Source organism: Desmodus rotundus, chromosome 6 (assembly GCF_022682495.2).
Source record: "Desmodus rotundus isolate HL8 chromosome 6, HLdesRot8A.1, whole genome shotgun sequence".
Taxonomy (NCBI): Eukaryota; Metazoa; Chordata; class Mammalia; order Chiroptera; family Phyllostomidae; genus Desmodus; species Desmodus rotundus.
Genome location: NC_071392.1, coordinates 63859283 through 63884272, shown reverse-complemented (window position 1 = coordinate 63884272; position 24990 = coordinate 63859283). Strand labels below are relative to the sequence as shown.

At 36.7% G+C, this 24990-nt stretch overlaps 1 protein-coding gene across 3 annotated transcripts in view; it reads right to left on the bottom strand.

Moving 5' to 3' along the window:
• MET (MET proto-oncogene, receptor tyrosine kinase) overlaps nucleotides 1-24990 on the bottom strand; it is a 147240-nt gene that overhangs the window by 100564 nt on the left and 21686 nt on the right. For 2 of the 3 annotated variants that reach the window (XM_024555773.3, XM_045191474.2), the window contains exon 2: nucleotides 14567-15783. The exons of the other annotated variant lie outside the window; for it this stretch is intronic. In XM_024555773.3, the coding sequence (XP_024411541.1) occupies nucleotides 14567-15769 (1203 nt within the window). In that variant the 5' untranslated portion in view covers nucleotides 15770-15783. The remainder of the gene's footprint in view (nucleotides 1-14566; nucleotides 15784-24990) is intronic. 3 annotated transcript variants of the gene reach the window in all.

The following is a 24990-nucleotide window of genomic DNA, read 5'->3' as shown; positions in this document are numbered from 1 at the left end:
TGCATTCATCTCTATTCAATTGGATTGTTGTCACCAGGGTCACACTCAATATCACAGTTTATGGCGTGGGCTACCCTAGATCCTGTAATAATTTGGAGAGCTTTTTAAAAATAAAAACATTTCTTCTGTCAGGTGTGGTAAAGTCCATCTGTATATTTTTCTATGGCCTAAACAGTATCACAAATGGTGAACTTCAGTTTTTCAATTCTGAGGTGAAAATGTTTTCCTGTGCAGAATTTACTAAAAACAAATGGATACAGGAAAGGAGACATGGGGGTAATTCGTATTCCATGATGGCACATACCTAGGATCATAAAAAGCATTGCTTGCCTAAATATCTGAAATTGCTGCTTATGTTTTCATAAGCATTTGATTTTTAAAAAGTATCTGGGGATTGGGAATATAGGTGGAGGTGGGCAAAGGGGAATAGGGTTAGAAAGAGACTTTGCTTGGGACAATGACCTGTGTGGTTTTGTGAAACACTCACCCCAGTAAATTGAATAAAAGAAAAAATATCAATCATTTTCACAATTTGTCATAAAGTGATACCATTTTTTAAAAGCAGGCACATATTTAATCCTCTTTGTACATGTCAATAACCTATACTTTGACCCTTCAATGCTAATTACAAGTTGAACCTACTATTGTTAAACTACCATTTATACATATATTACTCATCATTCTGCAAACATTGACTACTAGCCTTAATATTGAGCCAGCAATAGAATTGATCTTGTGCTTTGTCTGCCCAGTTCTATGTGGAATCAATACCTTTCCATGACTCTTCTGAAATGAGAGTGAGTTTAAGTAAGACTAAGAAACACTGACCATTTCTTTCTATATCAGGTCTAGATAATACCCAGTGTAACTGGTGTTTTTCAAATTAGAAATATTTCTCAATTACTCTTACAAATACATTTCCTGATTCCTATTTACCATGATGGTAGAACCACAAGTAAGTTTACATTTAATGAACTATCAGATATATTCCATTCTATTCTAAGTTTCTCTTCTTCATTCACTTTATTCAGTTCCTTAAGTACCAAGATCACCTAATCTGACCTCAAATTCACCTTTATTATTGCCCTTCAGAACATTTCCAGAGTCTTGGACCTTCTTATATTAGTGAGCACCTGAAGAAAAATAACCTCACCTCATTATCTTTTTTTGAGGTTTTGTATTACCCTTACACACACTGTATTCTTACAAACAATCTCTTACATTCAAGATTCTTGTCACATTACTGGAAAACAAATAGTCCTCTGCCTGTAATTATGGCCTTCAGGAAGGGGCACACCAGTGACCTCTCTGACTTGTAGGCACAGGAATAAGCCCTGAAAATTAAATACCTCTTATTCCCTCATCTTTTCCCTGGGAAAACTCCACTTCTTTCTAGGCCAAACAAAAGTAAACAAAGTTAATAACAGAAGTTGAATATTTCTTTTAATTCCTCATATATATTTTTATACCTGCATTTCAAATCTTTGTAGTTTGTGGAGATGACAAAAACACTGCCTTTTATGATTGTCATAAAAATACTTTTGTAGCGTTTATCAAGGACTTTTATTCAAACACTTTAGCAATTCAGACAGTCTCTGTTTACTGTATAAATACATAGATTTCTTTTGGAAGACAAAATTTTTGTCAAGTAAAATCAACACTATCATCTATGGTCTGTGAAGCATGTGCATAGATGAATAATATATAAAAACATGATTATATATGTATGTATATGTATATATATATATATGATTAATATGAGAAAGGCAAAATGTGTCTGCAGCTAAAGATTTATTAGAACAACCTGACCAAGGCAATGAACTAGATAGAGAGCATCCCCTTGTACATTCTGGTGCTCATGACATCCTCCTGAGTCTCCAGGACACTTGTCTCTCCCTTGACCCTCTAGGCTACATGATTCACACGAGAAGGAAATCCTCTAAAATGGATTCATTTGTGTGGAGGACAGTACACAGATGCAGAAACACATATGACTTGGGCCTACCTCAGCATCACATTCTCTTGAATTCTGTTAACTTTGATAAGTTTTATAGTTTCAAAAGAGCTTATTTTGTGTATTCTCAGGATTATATGATTCACTTTGTCATAGAACTTACTGGTAGGTATTAGGATAATCCTTCCAACCCCAAAGAATAAAAGTTCTTCTGACAAATAGGGTTCCAAGTGTTAGCCATAGAAGAAAGGAAAGTTGGACAAGAAAGAAACAATTTGGACTGATATAAGAAATATGTATTTTTTAAAAATTTTCTTTTTTTTATTGTTCAATTATAGTTGTCCCCATTTCCCCCCATATCTATTTTCAAAGAAGCTCATAAGGCGATAGTCTATGAGACACAGTGAGAGTGATTGCTACCTAAATTATGTCCTTAGCTTCTAGAATTTACACATTTTCTTCATACCAAAAATCACTTAATGAGCTGTGGCCAGTGTGGCTCAGTAGGTTGGAGCATTGTCCCGTAACCGAAAGGTTGTGGTTTTGATTCCTGGTCAGGGTTCATATCTAGGTTGTGGGTTTGATCACTGGTGTGAGGCACACAGGAGGCAGCCAGTCGATGCTTCTCTCTCTCATTAATGTTTCTCCCTCTCTCTTCCTCTCTCTCTAAAAAGAAATGAAAAAATGTCCTCGGGTGAGGATAAAAAAATGTTACTTAATGAAAAGTAATTTAATTCATTTAGAAATCAAAGAAAAGACAAAGTTTGAACGCACTAAAACAGAAACTGTTAAAAAAGTTAAATTGTCCAGCATAGTTCTACTTGCAATATGTTTTCGGAAGTGTAAACTAATATGCACTCATGGCTAGAACCCACTTTAAAAATCTGGTTAAATGCAGCAGCATATAATTAAGACCAAAAGCTTGAGAGGTAGATAAGAATTATTAGTTTATTAAGTACTGCCTATGTACTTGCTCCTGTATTAAAGATACATTTTTTTCCCTAAAATGTTGAGCTTGATATAAGAGTTGTCTTTCACCTCCTCAGTGGGCCTTTTGTGACTATACTACCAAATTAACTTATTCTTCCACATTTGCCTTTATTGGTGTTTATTTCCATCACACTGTATTTCATAAATCACCATAATGTATTTATTCATTGGTGTGACTGATCTTTTACAGTCATCTCCTCCCCTATTCTGTTTACTTCATAAAGGCAAGACCCGTGCCTTTCGCCACTGTAATACCAACAGGGTTAGGCACTTGACAAATATTTGTTGAATTTCTTGTTGAATTTTGGGTGTATGAATAAATCCTTTCCTCTGACTCTTGCTGAAAATAATGATTACAAATTTCTGGTCATTTTATGGACTAAATAAAATGGCTAGGCTTCTAGCATTTGGCTTAAACTAATAAGATAAAAGAACAAGAATATAATGAAATTAGTTAAAATCAATGGAAAATATTGCACATTTTATTGTCCAGATAATTTTTACAGAGATTCGTTTTTGTTATTGACTGTCACTGCATTAGTGCTTGTAATCTGCTAAGTGCATTAGCACTAAATACTATTGATTCATTCAGCTAAGAGACCAATTTAATCTTTGCATTTTTCCCATTTCCAGAACACCAATTCACCTATAGTTTAGTTAGTAGTCTGGTCGTTAAATGCAAGCGTTGATAGAATTTTAAATTTAAAATGTCATTAGAAAATTTAATATCATATAGATTTACACTTTTCTGATACAGAAATTCTAGAAAATTATGAATAATTAATGTATTTTGAAATGACAACTCAGCAAATTTAATTTTCATAAAATCAGTTCTAGAAAAGAATGCTTAACAAATCAAAACTGACCTTAATTCATCCCTTTTACCTAGAGTACAATTTGAAATATTTCCTACCATTTTAATGCCTTATGATTAATAAATATATTATTTACCCAAATAAGACAACCAGAGTCAAATTCTAGTCTGAATTGATAATTTTTATTTTTTTGTTTTATATTTATACTATTCATAAACTGTTTCCCCCATTTGTAAACATGAAAATGGTTAAAATAGCCCTTATTCTATAACAGCATGCATTTGTAATACATTTTTCTGTCCTCTTGTTGAAAAATTAGAGAATATTTTTGAAGTAGAGAAGGTGGACACACTTAATCTACTCCAATGTTAGCCTAGGTCTAGGGTGAAGTGCACTCTGCCTCTCCCCCAAGGCTTTTAGGATAGGAAGTCAACACTGCTCAGAATTAATTAATATGCAAATGAACCTGCCTGGAATATTTCAGTTAGAGAAATATATCATTGACTGACACATATCTAGCTACTATCCTAGAATCACCAGATTCACTATTATTTAAAAAATCAGGGGAGTTTTACTTCAAGAATAGCTGAACTATTGGTTTCACTTCCCTGATAAATGAGACCCTGACAACCCTCCCTGGCTGCTGGAGAAGGGACCTGCAGCACATCCGGGCACTGAGTCATTCTGGACTCCATGTGCCACTGACTCAGTCTTTGTGCTGACCCATGAATAAGCAATGGTAGAAATTCCTACTGGGTCTTCTATTCAAATTCTTACAGATCCTCATTTTTCTTACTAGAGTGAGGAGATAAGAATGCAGAGAGGGATGAACACTGATAAGAGAGAATTCTGAAGTAATGGTTTAACACCCAAAATTTGATATTATTATTCTGAGAAAAAAATCATTATTACTGAAGGAGACTAATATTCTTATTAAAATGCAGCATCTCACATGCTTTCAGAAGTCTTTAATCATGTATGGCAAGGAAAATATAATGTATTAGAGCTATGTCTTCAAAGTGTTATTAACACTTCAGCTTTTCAAATACTAAGATTTTTTGCATGAACTCACTGTTTACCACATTAATTTTACCAAATGACTCTCCATGTAGAAACCAACTACTTAAAATAAAACAGACCATACCACTTGCTTCAAAAGACATTAAAGAAGAATGAACAATTCATTTCATGTATATGGTATGGTTAACTTTTATTTACCTACCCACAGGACATATATCAATCACATCATGAGTCAATATAATACACAGGTAAAGCCTACCTATATTTTTAGTGACATTTTCACCATTAACTGCTTTTCTTTGCTGTTAACCTGTGAATAAGCTATGACATGGTTTAAAGGCTGCTTAGGAGAGAAAAAAGTAAAACGCATTAATGGGTTATTCTGTAATGCACTTTCTAATACCCAGGGTGTGCCATGTAATCTCAGAGAGTGTTGCAAAATTCTGGAAAGACCGTAATTTTAAATTCCTTTTAATAAAATAATGCACTATGCCCACTTTTCATGGGAAGGGTAGCACAGAAAGTTCAAATAAGTAATTTAGGGAGTATTGACTCCCTGAGCCTGGCAGAGAATATAGAAGAGTTTAAAGAAGGAGATGAATCAAGTGTACAATTAATAAGTTTATACCTAGATTTTTAAAAAGTATATTGAATCCTTACGCCTCAAGGATTTTCTTGTGAGATTTTGCTTTGGTAGCTATTACATTTGGCATATGGCCAAGGTATTTAGTGTTTAGAATAAAGAATCTTCAATAAAATTTTTTCATATAGGATAACATTCTCTCATTTTGGAGCACAGGGAGTTAAAAAAAACAACCCTGAAATCTGACTTCACATTTTTCATCCCTAATACAAAATGCATTCTCTTAAGATGCTAGATTGCTTAAATAAGACATGACAAACCAGTATGACTACATGGATGTTATTTGCAACATTGACTTCACATCCCCAGTTCAAATGTTGGGATACAAGAGGTTATAGATATATGGCCTATAAAGAGTTATAAATCTTTGTTTATTTTATTAAACATTATGAGACATGTCCTGAGGATGACAGATCAATAATGGTCCTTGTGGTTTCCTGATAGAAGGCTGCAATTATTTTCTTCCATTATAACTTAAACACAACCAAATTTTACTCATCTATCATCTTTATAATAGTAATAAACATCATTTTATGTTTATTTTTCTGCCTGTTCATATTATTCCTGGTTTGCATCGTTTTGACTTTGTTTCCGTTTAAAATTGTTCTAATCACTTTGCTTTCTTCCTTTGATGGTTCTGACCCTTTAATTTTGGCACTCTGAGACGGAGATGGAAAATTACTACTTTAAGGTTCCTTTATTTTGGGAAGCAATTGGCTACTTTTTGCATTTGAGTATAAATGATAATTAAAAACAAGGAAGCTTGATAAAAACAACCTGTGAGGTTAAGTTTTTCTAAAACCTCATTATCTGCAAGTTCTTTAATGCATAGTATAATTTAAATTAAATAAGCATAGTATCTTACAGTGCTGTGGGGTAGTTAGACTTGAAAGTTGGGGAAAACAGCACACCTCATACCTTCTAGCTTGACTATAGTCCATTTCTGATTCAGCTGTATTTGTTTCCAATGCCAAACAACACCACTTCCCACCTCTCCTTTTTTTCTTTTGAATTTTAAGGACTTGAACAAATTAAGCATTATGGAAGTAGATCACTCATAACAGGTAGGGAAGGAGGTGAAAGACCCTCATGATCAATAAAACCAGAATGTGCCCTTTCCAGAAAACAATTCAATAATTTGAATTTGCCTTTTAAATAAGTATTTCTTACAACAATAGCTGTTATTTAGGTCTTTTACAACATTATTGCACTTGTCTACACAATAGTCCTGCATGGAAGAAAGTGGTTCAGAGTTTAAACATGCTCATAGCCAAACAGGTAGAAAGTGGTGGGGTACAAATTTGAACCCAGATCTCTTTGACTTCAGTCTTTTTCCTTTAGCCAGGGGTAGTAAACTCATTTGCACTGGGGGCCACATCAGCCTTGCAGTTGCCTTCAAAGGGCCGAATGTAATTTTAGGGCTGTATAAATGTGACTACTCCTTAACAGTTAAGCGAGAGCTCAGGGCTGCTGCCAGGTAGAAACAAGGTGCCGGGCTGGATAAAACACGGTGGAGGGCTGGATTCAGCCCGTGGGCCTTGTGTTTGCCACCTGTGCTTTAGGCCATGCTGCCTCCCAAAAGCAAAATTTATGGTCATCTTATTGTGCCAGGTACTTTATATAAATTATCCAGGATTTTTACAAAGCCCCGTGAAGTAGGTGTTGTTATCTGCAGGTTACAAATGAAGACACTGAGTCTCTAACAGGTTAAGTAATGTGGTAGAAGTCATACAACTGGTATGCAGTGGGCCAGGACTTCCAACCAGGTGTGTCTGCCACCTACTGACATACTTTTCCCTTTAACTGATTAATAATTAGTCATAAAGATGAGCAAGATGTTGATGAAAATATCTACTATAAGTTAACATTTATTCTCTCAAATGTTTATAGATAGAGCAAGACTCTGATAATGAGATCGCACAAAAACAGTGTCATATGATGACTTCATTTTCTGGGTAGGTGAGAGAACACTTTTTAATTCCAAATTTGACTGAAATTAAAAATATTTCCAAATGCATTATTTTACTTCTCTTAGTAAATATACTAAATTTAAGAAAAAGGATCTTTGCTGATTTGGGGATTTCAAAAGGTTCCTTTATTCAATGTTAATTCGCATATGTATGAGAGTGGGCCAATGTGTACTGATTCTAGTTTTTCCTGGAATAATTGTTATGTTAACAAATCTCTTATATGATGCTCTTGGAGATTCCAGTTAATATATGCTTAAGATTAACGGAATTTTTAATACTGTTTGTCCCAACTTGAATACATGAGTTTTTTTTTCTACCCAAATTTGAGGCATTACAAGTCTCCATATTATGGCACATTTCTTCAATTACTTTATTTTGAATAATTGTGTGTTGTTTAGGGGCTATGAATTAGTATAAAACAACTTTAGTCAATACTAATTTAGGATGCTTATAGAGGTCTGCTGATGGATGGGTAAAAAAAGGAGGTTAAGATATTTAAGACATTTGTGGATGTATAATCTCACAACTCTAAGTATTGGAAGTCACTGTAAATAAACTCTTAAGAATGGTTACATTATAAAGATAAGAATACATTCTTACAGAACTGATATAATCAACAGTAATATTACATGAATGGTGAATGGATATCTGGGGCTTGAGATAAGTTTTTAGAAACAGGATCATACATGGAATCAAAGAGTTCTTGAAGCACAGATAATTAGAGGTGAGGATGATACATTCTGAAAACTATCAGGTGATTCAAAAGAGGGCTTTAGTGATGTCATCAACATGAGAAGCTTATGTATATATATAAGCTTATATATATATAAGTGTTTCATAAAATGTCAGAGTGGGAAAAGCAACATGAATGATCTTAAATAAGCAAGTCAGGCCTGACAGACCTACTGGACCCCCAAATTTAGAAGACTCTCACTTAGCACTCTCTCTGCCTGATCTTGTGACAGAAACCCTTTTCGCACATGAAGAGAAGACCAGGAAAACCTCACCATGGCTGCACTCATACTTTGAGGACTGGGCAGAAGCCTAAGCAGAAAGTTACTGCCCCATCTTTTTCTTTCTTTTCTTTTCTTTTTTTTCTTTTTCTTCTCCCTCCTTCCCTCCCTCCCTTCCTTCCTTCCTTGCAACTATAAGAGAAAGTTTATTTAGAAAGTCACAGAGGTAGAAAAGATGAGCCAGTTGGGCTACATCTGCTCAGGAAATAAGTTACAGAGGCAAAAGAAGGGTCCTTGGAGCCTAGGAGAAAGAAAGGCAAAGGTAACATGCCTGGAGAAAGAAAAGAGGGGAGGAAAAGGAACAGAATGCTCTAGAGAGAGCATAATGGGGATTGAAGGGGGGAAGGCATGGGCATGCTCCAGAGGGGCAGAGCATGCACTAGATCCTTTGTCTTAAGGTTTTTATCTATATTCCAAAGATGGGAATTCTAGGGGAGGTCTCAGAGGAGGAGCTCAATAGAATATTCATCAGCTTTATCCTGATGTACCAGGATGAGATTTATTCTCCTGACTTCATCCATCCTTGGGTGTGGTAGACACAAATGGCACTAATTGACTTTCTGTTATCTATCTCTCTGAATAGGGTAATTGGCGACATCTTTCTTAACCTTGTACATAAAAATATGATTGATTATATATGCTAATAACAAAATGACATTATGTGTATCTATTCACCAAACTTTATGCAAATAAAAACTCAGAAGAAATTGTTAGAAGCAGCACCTGATATCTTGCCAAGTAAATTTGCCAAGACAAAACAGAGTCATTTTATTGTTTAGAGTCTCTCCAAACTGGTTTGATATTGTAAGTCATTTTGTTTTTGTCTGAATAATGACTCTCGGTGCCTTCACTTTATGCTAATGATATGCTAATTATTGGAACAAACAGGCTTTTTTCTGTGGAATGAATAGATATATAAAAACTGAGAATGTGGGTAGTCTCATTCTTGGAACAATTTTGATCTTTATAAACCAGAAAAGATATACAAGGAAGTAAATAAAGGTTTGAGGGTATTTGTCTTTATGGAATTTGTCCAGTGTAGAAGTTGGCTTCCCTTGTAAGAAGACTATGTTGGCAAGTTCTATGTTGTTTTCCACAGGAATTTCTGCAATGGAACGATAATAATTTCAGGTGTGGCTGGTGCATTTTGGCCATTTTCCTTGGTGATAAAACTGACCTGAATGTCATTGGATAATCTTGCCTTTTTGTTCCCCTTGGAACACTAAAAACATCAAAGCGATGTGTTTAAAAATTTTGAGAATTGATAAGTACTTTTACATCTGGGGGCTGACATGAACAAAATAAGTAATAAGATGTCAATATATCTTTTATGTTGTCTCTTTTTAATTTTTAAGAGAATGAGTATCAAATAGCTCATGTGCTCTAGAGGCCCTGTAGGAATTCCTAATAGACTCTTTTAAATTTGTGTTTCTGAAGCAATTTATTGGATGAAGGAAAAGTATTTTCTCTGGAATGCTATTACTATTATGCTTTTATTTCCTAATTCCAGATTTCTGAAAGTTCTTTTGTTTCCTTTCACTCTTTCATATTTTTGAGTCAAGGAAAGTGGCACCCTCATGAGGAATCCCATTGCTTCTTACACCGTTTGCAACAGAGAGAAATAAATCTTAGTTGGGATATATATGTACGTACACTATGTGTATTCATAGACTATGGAAGGGGAAAGAGGACAGTTATGTCTGTAGTACACCAAAAGATGAATTTGTTTTCTCAGAAGTTTCTAGCTTTATGAAAAAAATTACTTGAAGTTTCCATCTGGGGAAGTATCCCAGATATTTCAACAAAGGTGAGGCAAATGTTTCTGAACTCATATGCCTTTGGTACCCCTCAGCAAATTATATACTTACTTTCACCAACAGCATGTTTATGTTCTTCCTGCTTACAATTATAACCTTTATTACTTAGGCTGAAAACTGCTAAAGTGAGATGTACATTTCTAAAGTCAAATTGTCTTGAGAAAAGTTCTACTACCTGTTCATTCAATTATGATCACTAGTGGTTATTATGTTTGGAGGCATAGCCAGGTCCATATATTCCAATCTGGGTCCAAACCAAGAAAGCCCAAGGCCATAGTGGATTCCAATTTGGTGCTCTTCTTCTGGCACCAAGTGATCTGATGACCAGCAGGATAAATTAAGGCAACAAAAATTTCCCTACCACTTTCACAAATGGTATTGTGAAATACCATTTCATGTAAGTATAAGCAATCATTGATAAAAAGTATTTATATTTATAAATATCAAACACCAACCAGATAAAACATACCAAACTAGAATATGATGGACACATGTCTATTCAAGTAGGAAGTACATGACTGATGTCAAGAAGGTACTTCTGATCAAGATGGTGGCATAGGTAAATGTGGTATTTGCCTCCTTCCACAACAACATCAAAATTGCGCTAAAGTACAGAACCATCATAATTTAGAACCTCCTGAAATGTAGCTGAACAGAAGTTCTACAACTAAAGGTATAAAGAAGGAGCCACAAGGAGACTGGTAGGATGGGCGGAGATGAGGAACGGGCTGGTCCCACACCTGCATGTGGCAGATAAAAATGGGGATGGATGTTCCAGATGTAGAGGTTCCCCCTGAGGAATGAGGGATTCCAGCCCTACACCAGACCCCTTAGCCCAGGGTTCCAGTGCCAGGAAGAGAAGTCCCCATAACTTTTGGGTATGAAAACCAACTGGGATTGACACTGAGGGAGACCGAGGTTCTTCTGGAGTCTCCAGCAGTTCCTCTTAAAGGGCTCATACATGGACTTACTCAGACTTACTCACTCTGAGCTCCAGAACTGGAGCAGCAGCTTAAAAGGAATCAGAGACATATGGGGAGGAAATGAACTATCCGGCATTAGGGTGAGATCTGGGGAGAGAGCTTTCTCCCAGACAGAACTGCTAGCAGGGGCCATTATTCCTTTGATAAGTACCTCCTTCTCCGCAGAGCTGGCAGGTGGGTGCCGTATCTGAGTCTCCTTCAACCTGGCTTACACTGTTTGCCCTGCCCTGGTGAATCCCTGAGTCCCCACCCCACCCAACCTTCAAGCCCACCCACACTGTTTCCAGTGGCTTTTCCATACCAATGGCCTGTCATGGTTCATGATTCAGATTTTCCTAAAATCTCTCAGACAAGCAGCATTTGGCCTCAGTGTGCCCTGTACCTCTTGCTAAGTGGCCTCAGGCCTGGCACTAGCAGCAGGCAACCTTGGTTCATAGCTTGGCATCAGCTGGGTACCTCCAAGCCCAGCACAAGTAGCAGCCACCTACAGATAGCTTTGCAGCTCATGCTGTATGGCTCCAGACAGAACACAGTCAGTGGCTAACCTTGTTCTGCTCCTCTCAGGAGGCCCCAGGCAAGTACACTCAGTGGACAGCTTCAGACAATACTGAAGCACCACCACTCAACCACCTCTACAAGTGACACACTCAGGGGTGGCCTCAGAAGACACCAGAGCCCAGGTGAAGTAAGTCCTGCTCTGTGGGGTGAGTCCCTGCACAGCTGATCCTCCATGGTGGTTGGAGGTCAGTGACCAGCGATCACAGCTAGTACTTGCAGCTGAGCAGACTGGGGTAAAACCCTCTCACTGATGTGTCAACAGTAATCAAGGCTCAACTATAAGAGGGTGTACGCAGCCCACATAGAGGGCACACCTCAAGTGCCCGGCTTGGGTGATCAGGGAGGCTGTGCCACTGGACCCCACAGAACACCTACTATGTTAGGCCACTTTACGAAGCCTGGGAGAATTAGCAGCTCTACCTAATATGTATAAACACACACACAGAGGTTGCCAAAATGAGGAGACAAAGAAAACATGCCCCAAATTAAAAAAAAAACAACAACAACAAAACTCCAAAACAACCACCCCAAAACCCTAAGCAAAATGGACACAAGAAATCTATTAGATGCAGAGTTCAAAACACTGGTTATAAGGATGCTCAATGAACTTAGTAAGAAGTTCAACAGCATAAAAAGGACCAGTCAGAAATTAAGAATAATTTATAGGAAATCAACAACAGAGTAGATGAAGGCAAGAATCAAATCAGTGATTTGGAATATAAGGAAGCAAAAAACACCCAATCAGAGAACAGCAAAAAGAAAAAAAAGTCCAAATAATGAAGACAGTATAAGGAGCCTCTGGGGCAACTTTAAATGCACCAACATTCGAATCATGGGGGTGCCAGAAGGAGAAGAGAGAGAGCAAGAAATTGAAAACCTATTTGAAAAAATAACAACAGAAAACTTCCCTAACTTGGTGAAGGAAATAAGATATACAAGTCCAGGAAGCACAGAGAGTCCCAAGTAACGATGAACCCAAAGACACCCACACCAAGACATCATAATTAAAATGCGAAAGGTTAAAAACAAAGAGAGAATCTTAAAAGCAGCAAGAGAAAAGCATTTGGTTACCTACAAGGGAGCTCCCAGAGACTGTCAGTTGATTTTTCAACAGAAACTTCACAGGCCAGAAGACATTGGCAAGAAATATTCAAAATGATGAAAAGCAATGACCTACAAGCAAGATTACTCTACCCAGCAAAGCTATCATTTAGTATTGAAAATCAAATAAAGAACTTCCCAGAAAAGAAAAAGATAAAGAAGGTACTATATGAAATGTTAAAGGGGTTATTCAAGAAGAAGAAAAAATATTAAGAGTATGAGTGATAAAATGACAATAAAAGCATATATATATCTCAACAATTGAATCTAAAAAACAAAATAAACAAACATCCAGAACAGAAACAAACTCATTGATATAGAGAGTATTTTGATGGCTGCCAGAAGAGAGAAGGATTGGGAACATAGGTAAAAAAAGCAAAGGGATTAAGAAGTATAAATTGGTTGTTACAGAATAGTCACAGGGATGTAAAGTACAGCATAGGGAATACAGTTGATAATATTCTAATAACTATATAGTGTCAGATGCTTGCAAGATTTATTGGGATGATCACTTAGTAAATTATGTAATGACTACTCACTGGGGTATACACACAAAACTAATATAATAATGTATGTCAACTGTAATTGAAAAATAAAAAAAATTAAAAAAAGAATAGAAATAGAAATTATCTATGCCAGGAGACATCATCATGAACATTCTCAAGGCTATTTTTATTGGGGAATATGCTGCAACACTGCTCCTGAACTCTTTTCGCAGAAGGACACAGGCCAGAATGGCATCTCAGAAGCTTGTTTTACCAGACATAACAGTAAAGGAAACTTATATTTGTACCAGTGAAAGTTAATGTTTAAAACAAATAAATGTGTTTGTTTATGTGCATTAAAAAAAACCCCGAAAAACAAAGGAGGGGTTTGAGAGCAAAAATTTCCTTTCCAGTTTTCTAGGTTATTTAGAAAAGTATATTACCTCATTTAAAAATGTTTTATTTACCAACATTTTGGAAGATATATTTTTGTGTTGTTTTCAGTTGTTTTTAAGTAATGCCAAGACTATAGACTTCATTAGCATATTAGTGAGCAAATGGTGCCTCATAAGGAAAAATCCTTCAAAACCCCAAATTAACTTGAGTGTCTAATTTTAAATGGTGTAAAGACTACATTGTGATCTTAATAATCATGTTTTATAGAAACTGCTGTTGTACTGAATTTTGTGTAAACTTTACTAAAGCTTATATGAGAAATATGTTTAATAATCTGAAGTGTTGGCAAGTGTGCATACCCAAATTGTAAAAATATTTTACTTTGTCTTTTAATTACCTCATTAAGTTTTTCTTAAACTGTGATTTTACTTTTATATTATTTTAAAAAATATTTTATTTATTTACTTTTAGAGGGGAAGGGAGAGAGAAAGAGAGGGAGACCAAACATCAGTGTGTGGTTTCCTCTCGCACACCATCTACTGTGGACCCGGTCAGGAGCTCAGGCATGTACCATGACTGGGAATCGAACCAGCAACCCCTTTCTTCATAGGGTAGCACTCAATCTACTGAGCCACACCAGCCAGGGCTGATTATACTCTTAAATGAAGATTCGTTTGCTAAATTTTCTTGGAAGGAATTTGCAAATATTTTGGATTAAGACCATTTACAAAGCACCAAAAAGTCCTTAGTATTATTTTCTAGACTGATATCTTTAATGATTATACCTTGTAATTTGTAAGTGGGGAACCTGTGTGACTTACCCGATTAAAGCAGTGTTCATGGTTGGGTCCATAAAAGTGCTGGAGACATCTCACATTGTTTTTGTTGACGATCTTGTTGAAGAATTCATTGACATACTTGATAGGGAATGCACAGACAGCAGAGCGTTTCATTGGTTCAGCAGAATCTGGCTTGCTTTGTGCAAACACCCCATACAGAATGTCATCATTCAGGTTGGCACCTATTTGCCTAGCGAGATGGGCCCCAGGCTTACTGACATATGCAGCTTGGAGAATATTAAACACTTCCTGCCTTGGTGATCTCTTTCTTCTTTTTTCTGTGAGAATACACTCCAGAGGCATTTCCATGTAAGAATGCAATCCAGAGTCTACAGAACAGAACCTGATTATTCTTGTGTGAAAAGTCTGAGCATCAAGAGTTTCCCGTTGGACTGTCAAGAAGTAAATAAAATGGTTGCTTTCAAAGGCGTGGATATACTTAATAGGGTAAGAATCTTGGAATTCAGGTAAAACATCAATATAGGACTGATCTGTCAAAAACTTAAAACCATCTTGTGTTTCCTTTAGCCTTCTCACTGATATCGAATGTATTGAATAATCTGGAAGGTAAGAAGAATTTATGGTATTGCCCACAAAGAAGTTGATGAACCGGTGCTTTTCAGACATCAGGACCTTGGTTCCCAGGGCACTCACTACACAGTCAGGACACTGGCTGGGCTCTTCATCTGCCTGTGGGGAGTACATGCAATGTACCTTCGACTGTATGTCAGCAGTATTGTAGCGAGGAAGGACATGTCGCTGGCAGGTCCCTCTCCAGACACTTCCACAGCTAATGAGTTGATCATCATAGTATGTGTCAACAAGCAGAGCCATGTTGATATTATCTTTCCAAATACCACCTGAAAAATTGGCTTTGTGGCTGCAGTTCTGACATGGGAAACAATCTGGGTGTTCCAGCATAGGTCCAGTCCTGTACTCAGCAACCTTCTGAAGGTCTTTGTCATTTAAAACATAAATATAATTAATGGCCCCGACATAAATGTGATGCTTGTGTAAAACAACATTCTGGATGAGTGTTTCTGCAGTGAAGTTAGGAAGCTGATACTTCATGTCCACATTCATTTCAGATTTTACTAGTGCCTCCTTGCACTCCCCATCACTCTTCTGCACCAAGGTAAACAGAAGCACAAGGATGCCAGGTGCAAGCCCAGCAGGGGCCTTCATGGTGAGAAGTTTATCTGCCAAAACACATTCAAGGCGAGAGCAATTTAGTTGTCATTAGAAACAAAGAAGAAACAGAAAGAACTATACCAGTTAAACTATTAAAAATACAGCTTCCTAACTGGAAATTTTACATCGAGTGAAAACAGAAACTCTAGCTGGTTTCACATAAAGATGCATTGTGCAGTTGGACATGACTCTACATAGTTTAATTTTAGAACTCAAGCCAGAACAAGTAATTTTAGAGAACCATTATGAGATACAAACAATGATCTGTATTAAACACGATAGAATTACTAAGTTAGACTCATTCAGCAATGAAGTCAGAAACATAGCAAATTTCTTTCTTAACCCCTTGCTGGTTGTTTAATATGCTTTAATATCTGTAGTTAATGAATGGGTTGATATTCAAACTTTCTAAGTTAGTCAAGTAAAGGAATTGTGGTTCATATTCATTTATTCTAGAAATCACAGCAGGCATTGTTTTCTTGGGAGCATGTAGAATTACTAGGCTAAATTTAACTTCCTTTTGGAAGAAAACAATCATAAATTCTAGAAGCACATGATCACATGCTGTTTATAAAAGGATTTTGTGTGCAGAGGAAAGGTATAGTTATAATTTGGCTATAGTTGGCCTATTGTTTGGATAGATGAATGCTTAACTTAATGTAAGATCATGGGAACATAAAAACAGCAAGCTGAAAATGTACACAATAAAATTAATCTTCAGGACTAAAGACCTAGAATTATTTTACAGGGAAATATAGCATATTGTTCATTACCAAGGCAAAGCTATTTAGTAAAAAGAACATTATTTTAACATTCTGTTATATGCACATGGACAATATTTCTACTAGAAAGCGAGTGGATTTGTGATTTAGTTTTCAAAAACTTAAGGTGCACAAGTTATAAACATTGTAAATTCTACTTACAATAATTATACAGGAGCTACTATAAAGGACACAAGGGCAAAATCAAGGGGGAGGGTAGAGGTGGGAGACGGAGGTGGGATTGGCTGGGGTGGGGTAGAGGGATGGGGAGAAAATGCAGATAATTGTAACTGAATAACAATGAATAAATAAATAAATAAATATTAAAGATAATCTAAAACAAAGTAAGTGTTCAAAAAATGATAGCTAATTATTATGAAAATAGCAATAGTAATAAAGTATCCATGTATGTGGCCCATAAATGGAGTCAGTGCATGTTGGAGTTAAACCACACTAGCTAAAAGAGCCCATTGTAAAATCTGCAGTAATGTTGGGGCCTGTTATTAAACTCAGCCTCCATTAAACATTCAATTACATACATGTACAAATAAATAGATTGTGGTAAATGTAAAAAAAAATTATAGTCAGGGTAATAGTTGGAAGGACAGGCCTTAAAATGGATAGAAACTAAATAGGAAAATATTGTTTTCCTTTTTAAATGTATATTCTTACAAAACAAAGGGAGCATCCAAAAACATACTGGGTATTATAACTATTCCAAAGTCTAACCCTGGGTCTACAAAAATGGCAACAGAATTCACTAAGCAACTAGTATGTGCATAGCTCTATGATTGAACTATGTGAAATGGGAGATGGCCCCTACCCTTCAGTGAATCTATAATGTGGTTGAAAGATAGCACACATATGCAAATAACTTTAACAAATGGCTTCACAATACCCTGCATAGCACAAAACAAATGCTAAAAGCATCAAGAGAGGTAGGTATGGCCTGTACTTAGGATTATTAAGATTATGAGAAATAGGGACAAGTCTACAGTGTTGTAAGGTCCAGAAGAGCAAGGACAAGGTCTCTTTGGCTCATCACTCTATCCCAAGTACCTGGCATAGAATCTAGAACATAGTCGGTGTTAAATAAATACATGTTAAATAAATGAGTGAGTAAAAATTAAGAAATAAATTCAAAGTCACAGAAGAGGTAAATATTGTAGCCAAATCCAAATATTTTTTCCAAATATTTTTGACTCAAAAATCAAAGATAACTATACTCTACTAATTTGAGAGAAATTGGGGCTTTATTTAAGAGGTAATAGAAAATCATTAAAGGGTTTTGGGCTGGAGAGCCATATAACCCAGGTTTTACTCTAGGAAGATTGATCTTGAGGCAAGGCAGTGTAGAGCAGGAAGAACCTGGGAATAGGAAGACCAGTTGACTTGCTATTATTATAGCCCATAACCAGGTAATAAAGGCCAGCCAGGAAGGTGGCCACAAGAACAGAAAGAAAGAGATGAATGAGAGGTATATTTCAATAAATAAGATTGGCACCTAAATTGATGGAATACAAAGGAGAAGGCAAAGATTATTAGTGCTTATCTAGGCAAAAGTGGAACAAGTTACAAAATTAAAGTAGTCAGTAGGAAGAAGTTGGACTGAAGACCAAGAAATACAATAGTTGATTTTAAACATGTTGAGTTTGATGTGATTTTGAGATATGAGTGAAAATGTTCTTCTATAGCAATAACTAGTAGGTTTTACATTGTTTACCAGGAGGTAGGTATCTAGAATTAGCGAAGAATGAAGATTCCAAGCAGACAGAGTATTTGTATCAAACAACAGAGGAGAATAAGGAAAGGATTCTGAGGAGAAGCCTGCCCTTACTGTGAAATAGGAACAATCAGTCTTTGGTGAGCCAATATCCATCTTGGGTGAGACAGTGGCAAATGAAAGCATGAGTTCCAAGTATCTGCCATCTGAACACTAGAAAAAAAGAGAATATTTAGGACTCAGTTTTGCTAGAGTAACTGGGATGCTAGTTTGGCTAGAAAAAAAACTGGCATGTTGACTGCTAAGAGCTGATGGTTAAAACCAAGAGGACATTCATGGAGAAACAAGGGAAAGAAAAGAAGGCAAGTGAACCAAATCTTGGGGAGTACCTGCATTGGAAAAACCAATGAAGGAGTCAATAGAGGTAAGTTTAGTGAGGCATCAAGTTACAGAAGCCAGGTCAAGTGAGAGGCTTCAAGAACGAGTATATGATCCACATGGCAGCTCTTTGTTGACCTTCCCAAGTAGTTTTTTGGGAGATTCAAAAGTGGCAATAGTGGCACAAGTGGTGAGGAAGTAGAATGTTTTGTTAAAGAAAGGATAATAGAAAGGCAGTCAGGGTCAAGAGGAGTTTGTTCTTAAATTGTAGGAAAGACATATACTTATTTGTAGACATCCCTTTCATCCACTAACATTTATTGGTGTCTACTAAGGACCAGTCAGTGTGGTAGTGACGGGAATACAGAGACATGGCGCCTCTCCTAGGAAGCTCACAGTCACTTGGTGGAGGCATAGGTTGATAGACAATTTTGGGGATATATAGGAAGGGCAGCAAACTTGGAAGTGGTGCCAGAGCTAAGTCTTGAAGGAGGCTGGAGAATGGATATTCCTAGGTGGCAGAGTACTTTGTGTGAAGATATAGAGGCAGGGGAGAGCACATGGTCCGGCCAGGAGAAATGCAAGTAGTTGAGCTTAGAGAGATGGGGATATCAAAAAGAACAAATGAGTGAGACAGAAATTGTTATGGCAACCTCCCAAAGGAGCAAAAAGAGGCACTTCCAAGAGCCCTGGAACATAAGACAAGTCACTCTACCTGAGACAGAGGAGAGGATGAGAAATCAGATGAAGCACAGGGACACTGAAGGAGTTCAGGGCACATGATCTCAAAGTTTTAAAAATAACTTATAGTATATGACCATCTGCTGAAGGTGATGGATACGGGGAGGGATTAGGGACTTCAGGATGGAGGGTGAGGAGGTTTAGAATAGTTATAGCAGGGCATGCAAACTGAGGTCAGCAAGAAATGAAAGAAAAGATTGCTTAGTAGCTCTGAGGGCTCCCATGAGATGATATCCAATGTATTATGACTTCCTCTTCATATTGATGGAAGATGTGGAAAAAATCCAAGGCAGAACGTCAAGGACAGAATGATTTCAGGGTCCAAATGAAGGCACATAATTAGGCATACAGGCTTTGAAGCCGAGAAAACTAGTTGGTACAGAGGGCAAAACAAAGCTTCATTAGGGTAAAGAACTGGAGGAGAAATCATATAACAACAACAACAACAAAAACATGTTGAATGCTTACCATATGCTGGGCATTCTGCTAAACCTTTTGAATTACTGTTTATAAACACCTTGTGAAGTAAAAAGTATTATTATTCTCCTCTTTTAGATGAGCAAACTTGCCAAAAGTCACACAGTTAGAACCAGATTCAATGCCATGTCTGGGTGACAGGAATCTGTCCAGGATCTTAAACACTTTACCAACACTGAAGCAGTTTTCCGTGCTAAGAGGGGGTGCACTGGAGGAGAAGGCAGACAATCAGAGCTTCCTCTCCAGCTATGTGCTTTCGGGCAACTTCATCTACCTCTTAAATTCCAGGATCTGATATTCTCATATAATTATTTTAAATAACAAAAGAGATCTCATCTTTGAAAGCATTTTGCTATATAGTGTATATAAAAATAAATATAGGGTGTTGTACCTGCTCTTTTTATATATAACTCTCATTGTTTTGAAATGAACTAGAAAATTTTTGGCATTGATGGGAGGAATGAGAAGAAATAGAAGAAAAGAATTTGGGGCAAGTTGTCCTATTACAAGACAAATACAAGCTGTAAACAAGCTGCAAATGTGTATCTCAATTTTCTAGACTATAGTAAACAAAAAATTAAATGCACTTCTCAATATGGTACTGGTATATCTTTACAATCAGGGACATTTGCCTGATACATTATTTATCACTATATGTTCTCTAGGAAAAATAATAAAGAAAATAAATGAAACTGTCAAAAGTAAAAAAGCATAACAATGAATTTGCATCTCAGTTGATGTCCATTAATGCAATGTGGAGAGCAAATGACTTTTTTTTTTTGTTTCAGGTTTGTTGAGGAGGCTTCAAAAGGATCTCTTTTTTCTTTAAAAAAGTTTGAGGTATTATATTATGTTATGTTTTAAAAATAAGGGAGGTGGGACTGGCTGGGGTGGGGTGGAGGGATGGGGAGAAAATGCAGACAATTGTAACTGAATAAAAATAAAAAAATGAAAAAAAGAAAAGAAAAAAATAAGGTTCATATCTTACAGTTGGTACATAAGTCACTCACGGTGTTAAAACCTCAATTAACTAGAATCCAAGAAAATGTACAAATGTAGTGATGGGATTTTTGTTACCTCACTTGGATGATAAATTATCAGAAAACCAGTAGGGAAGGAGGATATGTTTTTCTATTTAAAGAATAAACCTTGCAGAATACCCCTGGAGTTAGTAACCCAGTCTCCTATACCTTCTTTACATTCTCTTGCTAGCAAATGGTGATGCCATTTTTCAGATTGAGAAATCAAAGGTTATATTTTTTTATTGAAGCAAAAAAAGTGAGACTAGGGACCATTGTCAACAGTAGGATTTTAATTAAAATACAGGTTTCTGTTTAATCCTCTGATGTTGAGGAAAGTTGAATACCCTATTACCTTGATCATTTCAACTTAGCAAAGGGGTGTATTGGTCAGACTAGATTCTTCTTTGGGAAATGTTTGTATCATTCATAAGGAATGGAGGGATACCTTTTGAAAGTATTTCCTGCTGAGCTGTGTACTTCAATGCCATTCATGGCCAGTTACTGAATGACAGCTGAATAGTCAAGTGCAGAGGCTCTGGAGACAGACTGCCGGGTTTGAATCCATTCATTGTCTGTGTGACCTTGGGCAAGTAACTTCTCTGAGCCTCTATTTTCTCATCTGAAATGTGTAAGTGATTATAGTACCTACCTCACTTGTGATGGTTATTCTGAGGATTCCATGAGTTAATGCATGCAAACCAGTAAGCTCAGCACACAGTAGGCCAATAAGTGTTCTCTATTATTATTGTTTATGTCCTCAATAAATACTTTTGAGGATCTACTATTTTTTAGATACTGTGCAGAGTGCTGAAAACACCAAAATGGAAGAAAAAAAAAAGGTTGGTGGCATCTCTATTAGAGGTGATAGACACACAAACCACAGTTTAAACTTATTGTTGAAAGGTCTATGGGGGCTCTTAAACGGGAACGCTTAACCAGGCTAGGGGAGGCATGTGGGCTGACAAATCAGTCAATCAATCATGGTCCTTTCACAATACTCAGCATTCACAATACTGAGGAACAGCATGAGGAAGACCCTAAGTTTTCGTAGTGGCAGTGCAGCAAAATACTTATAGTATGAACCATTTCCTTTTGCTTCAGATGCTTTCTTATTTGTGAAATTATAGTGTTGAACTAGTCCTGTGCTGGAGGCCTCTTGCACAGGCTCATGACAGCCTATTGTGTGCATCGCTTCCCAAAGCACATCCAGTGGCCTCATCTTAGCAGCTTGAAATCGACCATAGTGGGAGTATTTACACCACAGAAATAGGCTAGTAATACAAATCAGGGCTTTTTTCCCTCCCCTGGAGGGATTGTTATTAAATATTTAGAAGCATACTCCTGGGTTGAACTTACGAACTCCAAAGTATTTTCCAACTCCAATAATTTTCAACTCTGAGAGGGTTTTCTGCAATTATATTTTACCCCATTGCCACTGAGTTGGCATATTTGCTTTCTCTTCTCTGTTTATATAATCTGCCAGATCAAGCTGTATGAGCAATTTTAATGTTTATATTGGTAGTCACTCCAGAAATACTTTCACTTTTCCTATACTTTTATCTTGATATATTTATCTTTGTGATATGCCCAGATCAGGCTTTCAATATAGAATGTCTTTTTAATGTTTTTTTTTCTCTTTCTTTCTGAAATAGTACTGGCTATTTAGCCAACTATGAGTTCTTTACTAAAAAAAAAGAAAGAAAAGGAAAAAAACCACATAAAGATGGTTTAGTCATTCAAACTGACTAATTTATTCTCTCAAAATGTGGTACACATAGCAGGTGAAACTGAATCATCCATAAAACATTTCTTTATTTCTTTTCAGTTGGTAGTTAAGATAATTTCACTGGCAAAACATTTCCTGGGAGTGATTATATCAACGGCACCTTGGTCATTAATCAACTGGTACTTAGGAATATTATCTGTAAAGAGGACTGCTCTGTTGGCTACAAATATCAGCTCAGCCTAAACTTAAGACCAGCGATATAACTCTGTCTGCCATCTATCTGCTTCTAGTTTCCTCATTAAACTAGCTTACATTGCTCTTTTTATCCCTTAGAAATCTAGCAAAACATTTAACTTATAAAGAATTTATTGAGTAGCTATCTGTGCCTATCTTCACTACTACTATAATCATCTTTGTCCCCATTATCAAGAAAAACCTGTCACAAACATATATATGTGTATTGTGTTCATGTACTAATTTCTTAAGAAAAACCACAACAGGTGTAATGAAGATTATTTTGTAAGAGAGAGGCTTTTCACACTTTGAACAGGTGACTTTCTTTAGGAATTGATTTTCTTAGAAATCAATATCTTATAAGTACATAGATAGTACTTCATAGTTAATAAAATACTGTCAATTACATCATCTCTTCTCATCTGAATGATTTCTTTGAAGGTAAGCATTATTTCTGTTTTTAGATAACAAAACTGAGATTCAAAGAAAAAAATTATCTAAAATGTGATAAACATGTAATCTAGTTCTTCTGAATGTATTTCTAATTCTTTAAGAGAAGGATGCTAATTTAAATTTTTAAAATATATTTTATTGATTATGCTATTATAGTTTTCCCATTTTTTGCCCCTTTATTCCCCTCTGCCCTGTACTCCCCTCCCATCATTCCCTCACCTTAGTTCTTGTCCATGGGTCATACATATAAGTTCTTTGGCTTCTACATTTCCTATATTATTCTTAACCTCCTCCTGTCTATTTTGTACCTACCATTTATGCTTCTTATTCCCTGTAACTTTTTCCCCTTCTCTCCCTGCCCTCTCCCCACTGATAACCCTCCATATGATCTCCATTTCTGTGATTCTGTTCCTGTTCTAGTTGTTTGCTTAGTTTGTTTTTGTTTGGTTGTTGATAGTTGTGAGTTTGTTGTCATTTTACTGCTCATAGTTTTGATCTTCTTTGTCTTAGATAAGTCCCTTTAACATTTCATATAAGAAGGGCTTGGTGATGATGAACTCCTTTAACTTGACCTTATCTGGGAAGCACTTTATCTGCAGTTTCATTTTAAATCATAGCTTTGCTGGGTAGAGTAATCTTGGATAGTCCAGGCCTTTCATGACTTAGAATACTACTTTACATCGTCTTCTTGCCTGTAAGGTTTCTTTAGAGAAATCAGATGATAGTCTTATGGGAATCCTTTGGAGGTGACTCTCTGCTTTTCTCTTGCTGCTTTTAAGATTCTCTCCTTATCTTTAATCTTGGGTAATGTAATTATGATGTGCCTTGGTGTGTTCCTCCTTGGGTCCAGCTTCTTTGGGACTCTCTTAGCTTCCTGGACTTCCTGGAAGTCTATTTCCTTTGCCAGATTGGGGAAGTTCTTCATTATATTTTCAAATAAGTTTTCAATTTCTTGCTCTTCCTCTTCTCCTTCTGGCACCCCTATAATTTGAATGTTGGAACATTTAAAGTTGTTCTGGAGGTTCCTAAGCCTTTCCTCATTTTTTTGAATTCCGTTTCTTCATTCTCTTCTGGTTGAATGTTTATTTCTTCCTTCTGGTCCACACCATTGATTTGAGTCCTGGTTTCCTTCCCGTCACTGTTGGTTCCCTGTATATTTTTCTTTATTTCACTTGTATAGCCTTCACTTTTTCCTCTGTTTTGTGGCCATACTCAACCATTCCTGTGAGCATCCTGATTACCAGTGTTTTGAACTACATTTGATAGGTTGTCTATCTCTTCATCATTCAGTTGTATTTTTTCTGGAGCTTTAATCTGTTCTTTCATTTGGGCCATGTTTTATGTCTGGGCACACCTGTTTCATAGTAAGGGATGGAGCTGCCCACTTTGCTGTGTTGTGGTGCTGTGGGGGAGGGGTCTAAAAGGGAACAATGCATCTTGCTCCACTCTCTGCCAGCTTTCAGTCACTTTCTCCACTACCCAGAAGCAAGTCGGGCCTTTCTGGTGTTGATTCCTCAGTGGGTCGTTTTGTGTATGTTCTAGGACCTCATGGGTCTCTCCAATGAACTCTCCTGTGAGTCTGGGAGTTTCTTCTGCTGCCTCAACCCCCACAGGATTTTTCAGTCAGAGGTTTTCAGGCTTTATCTCTCCATGTTGGAACCATGGGTTGTGGGGTTGCATGGTCTATCTTGCTTCCTAGT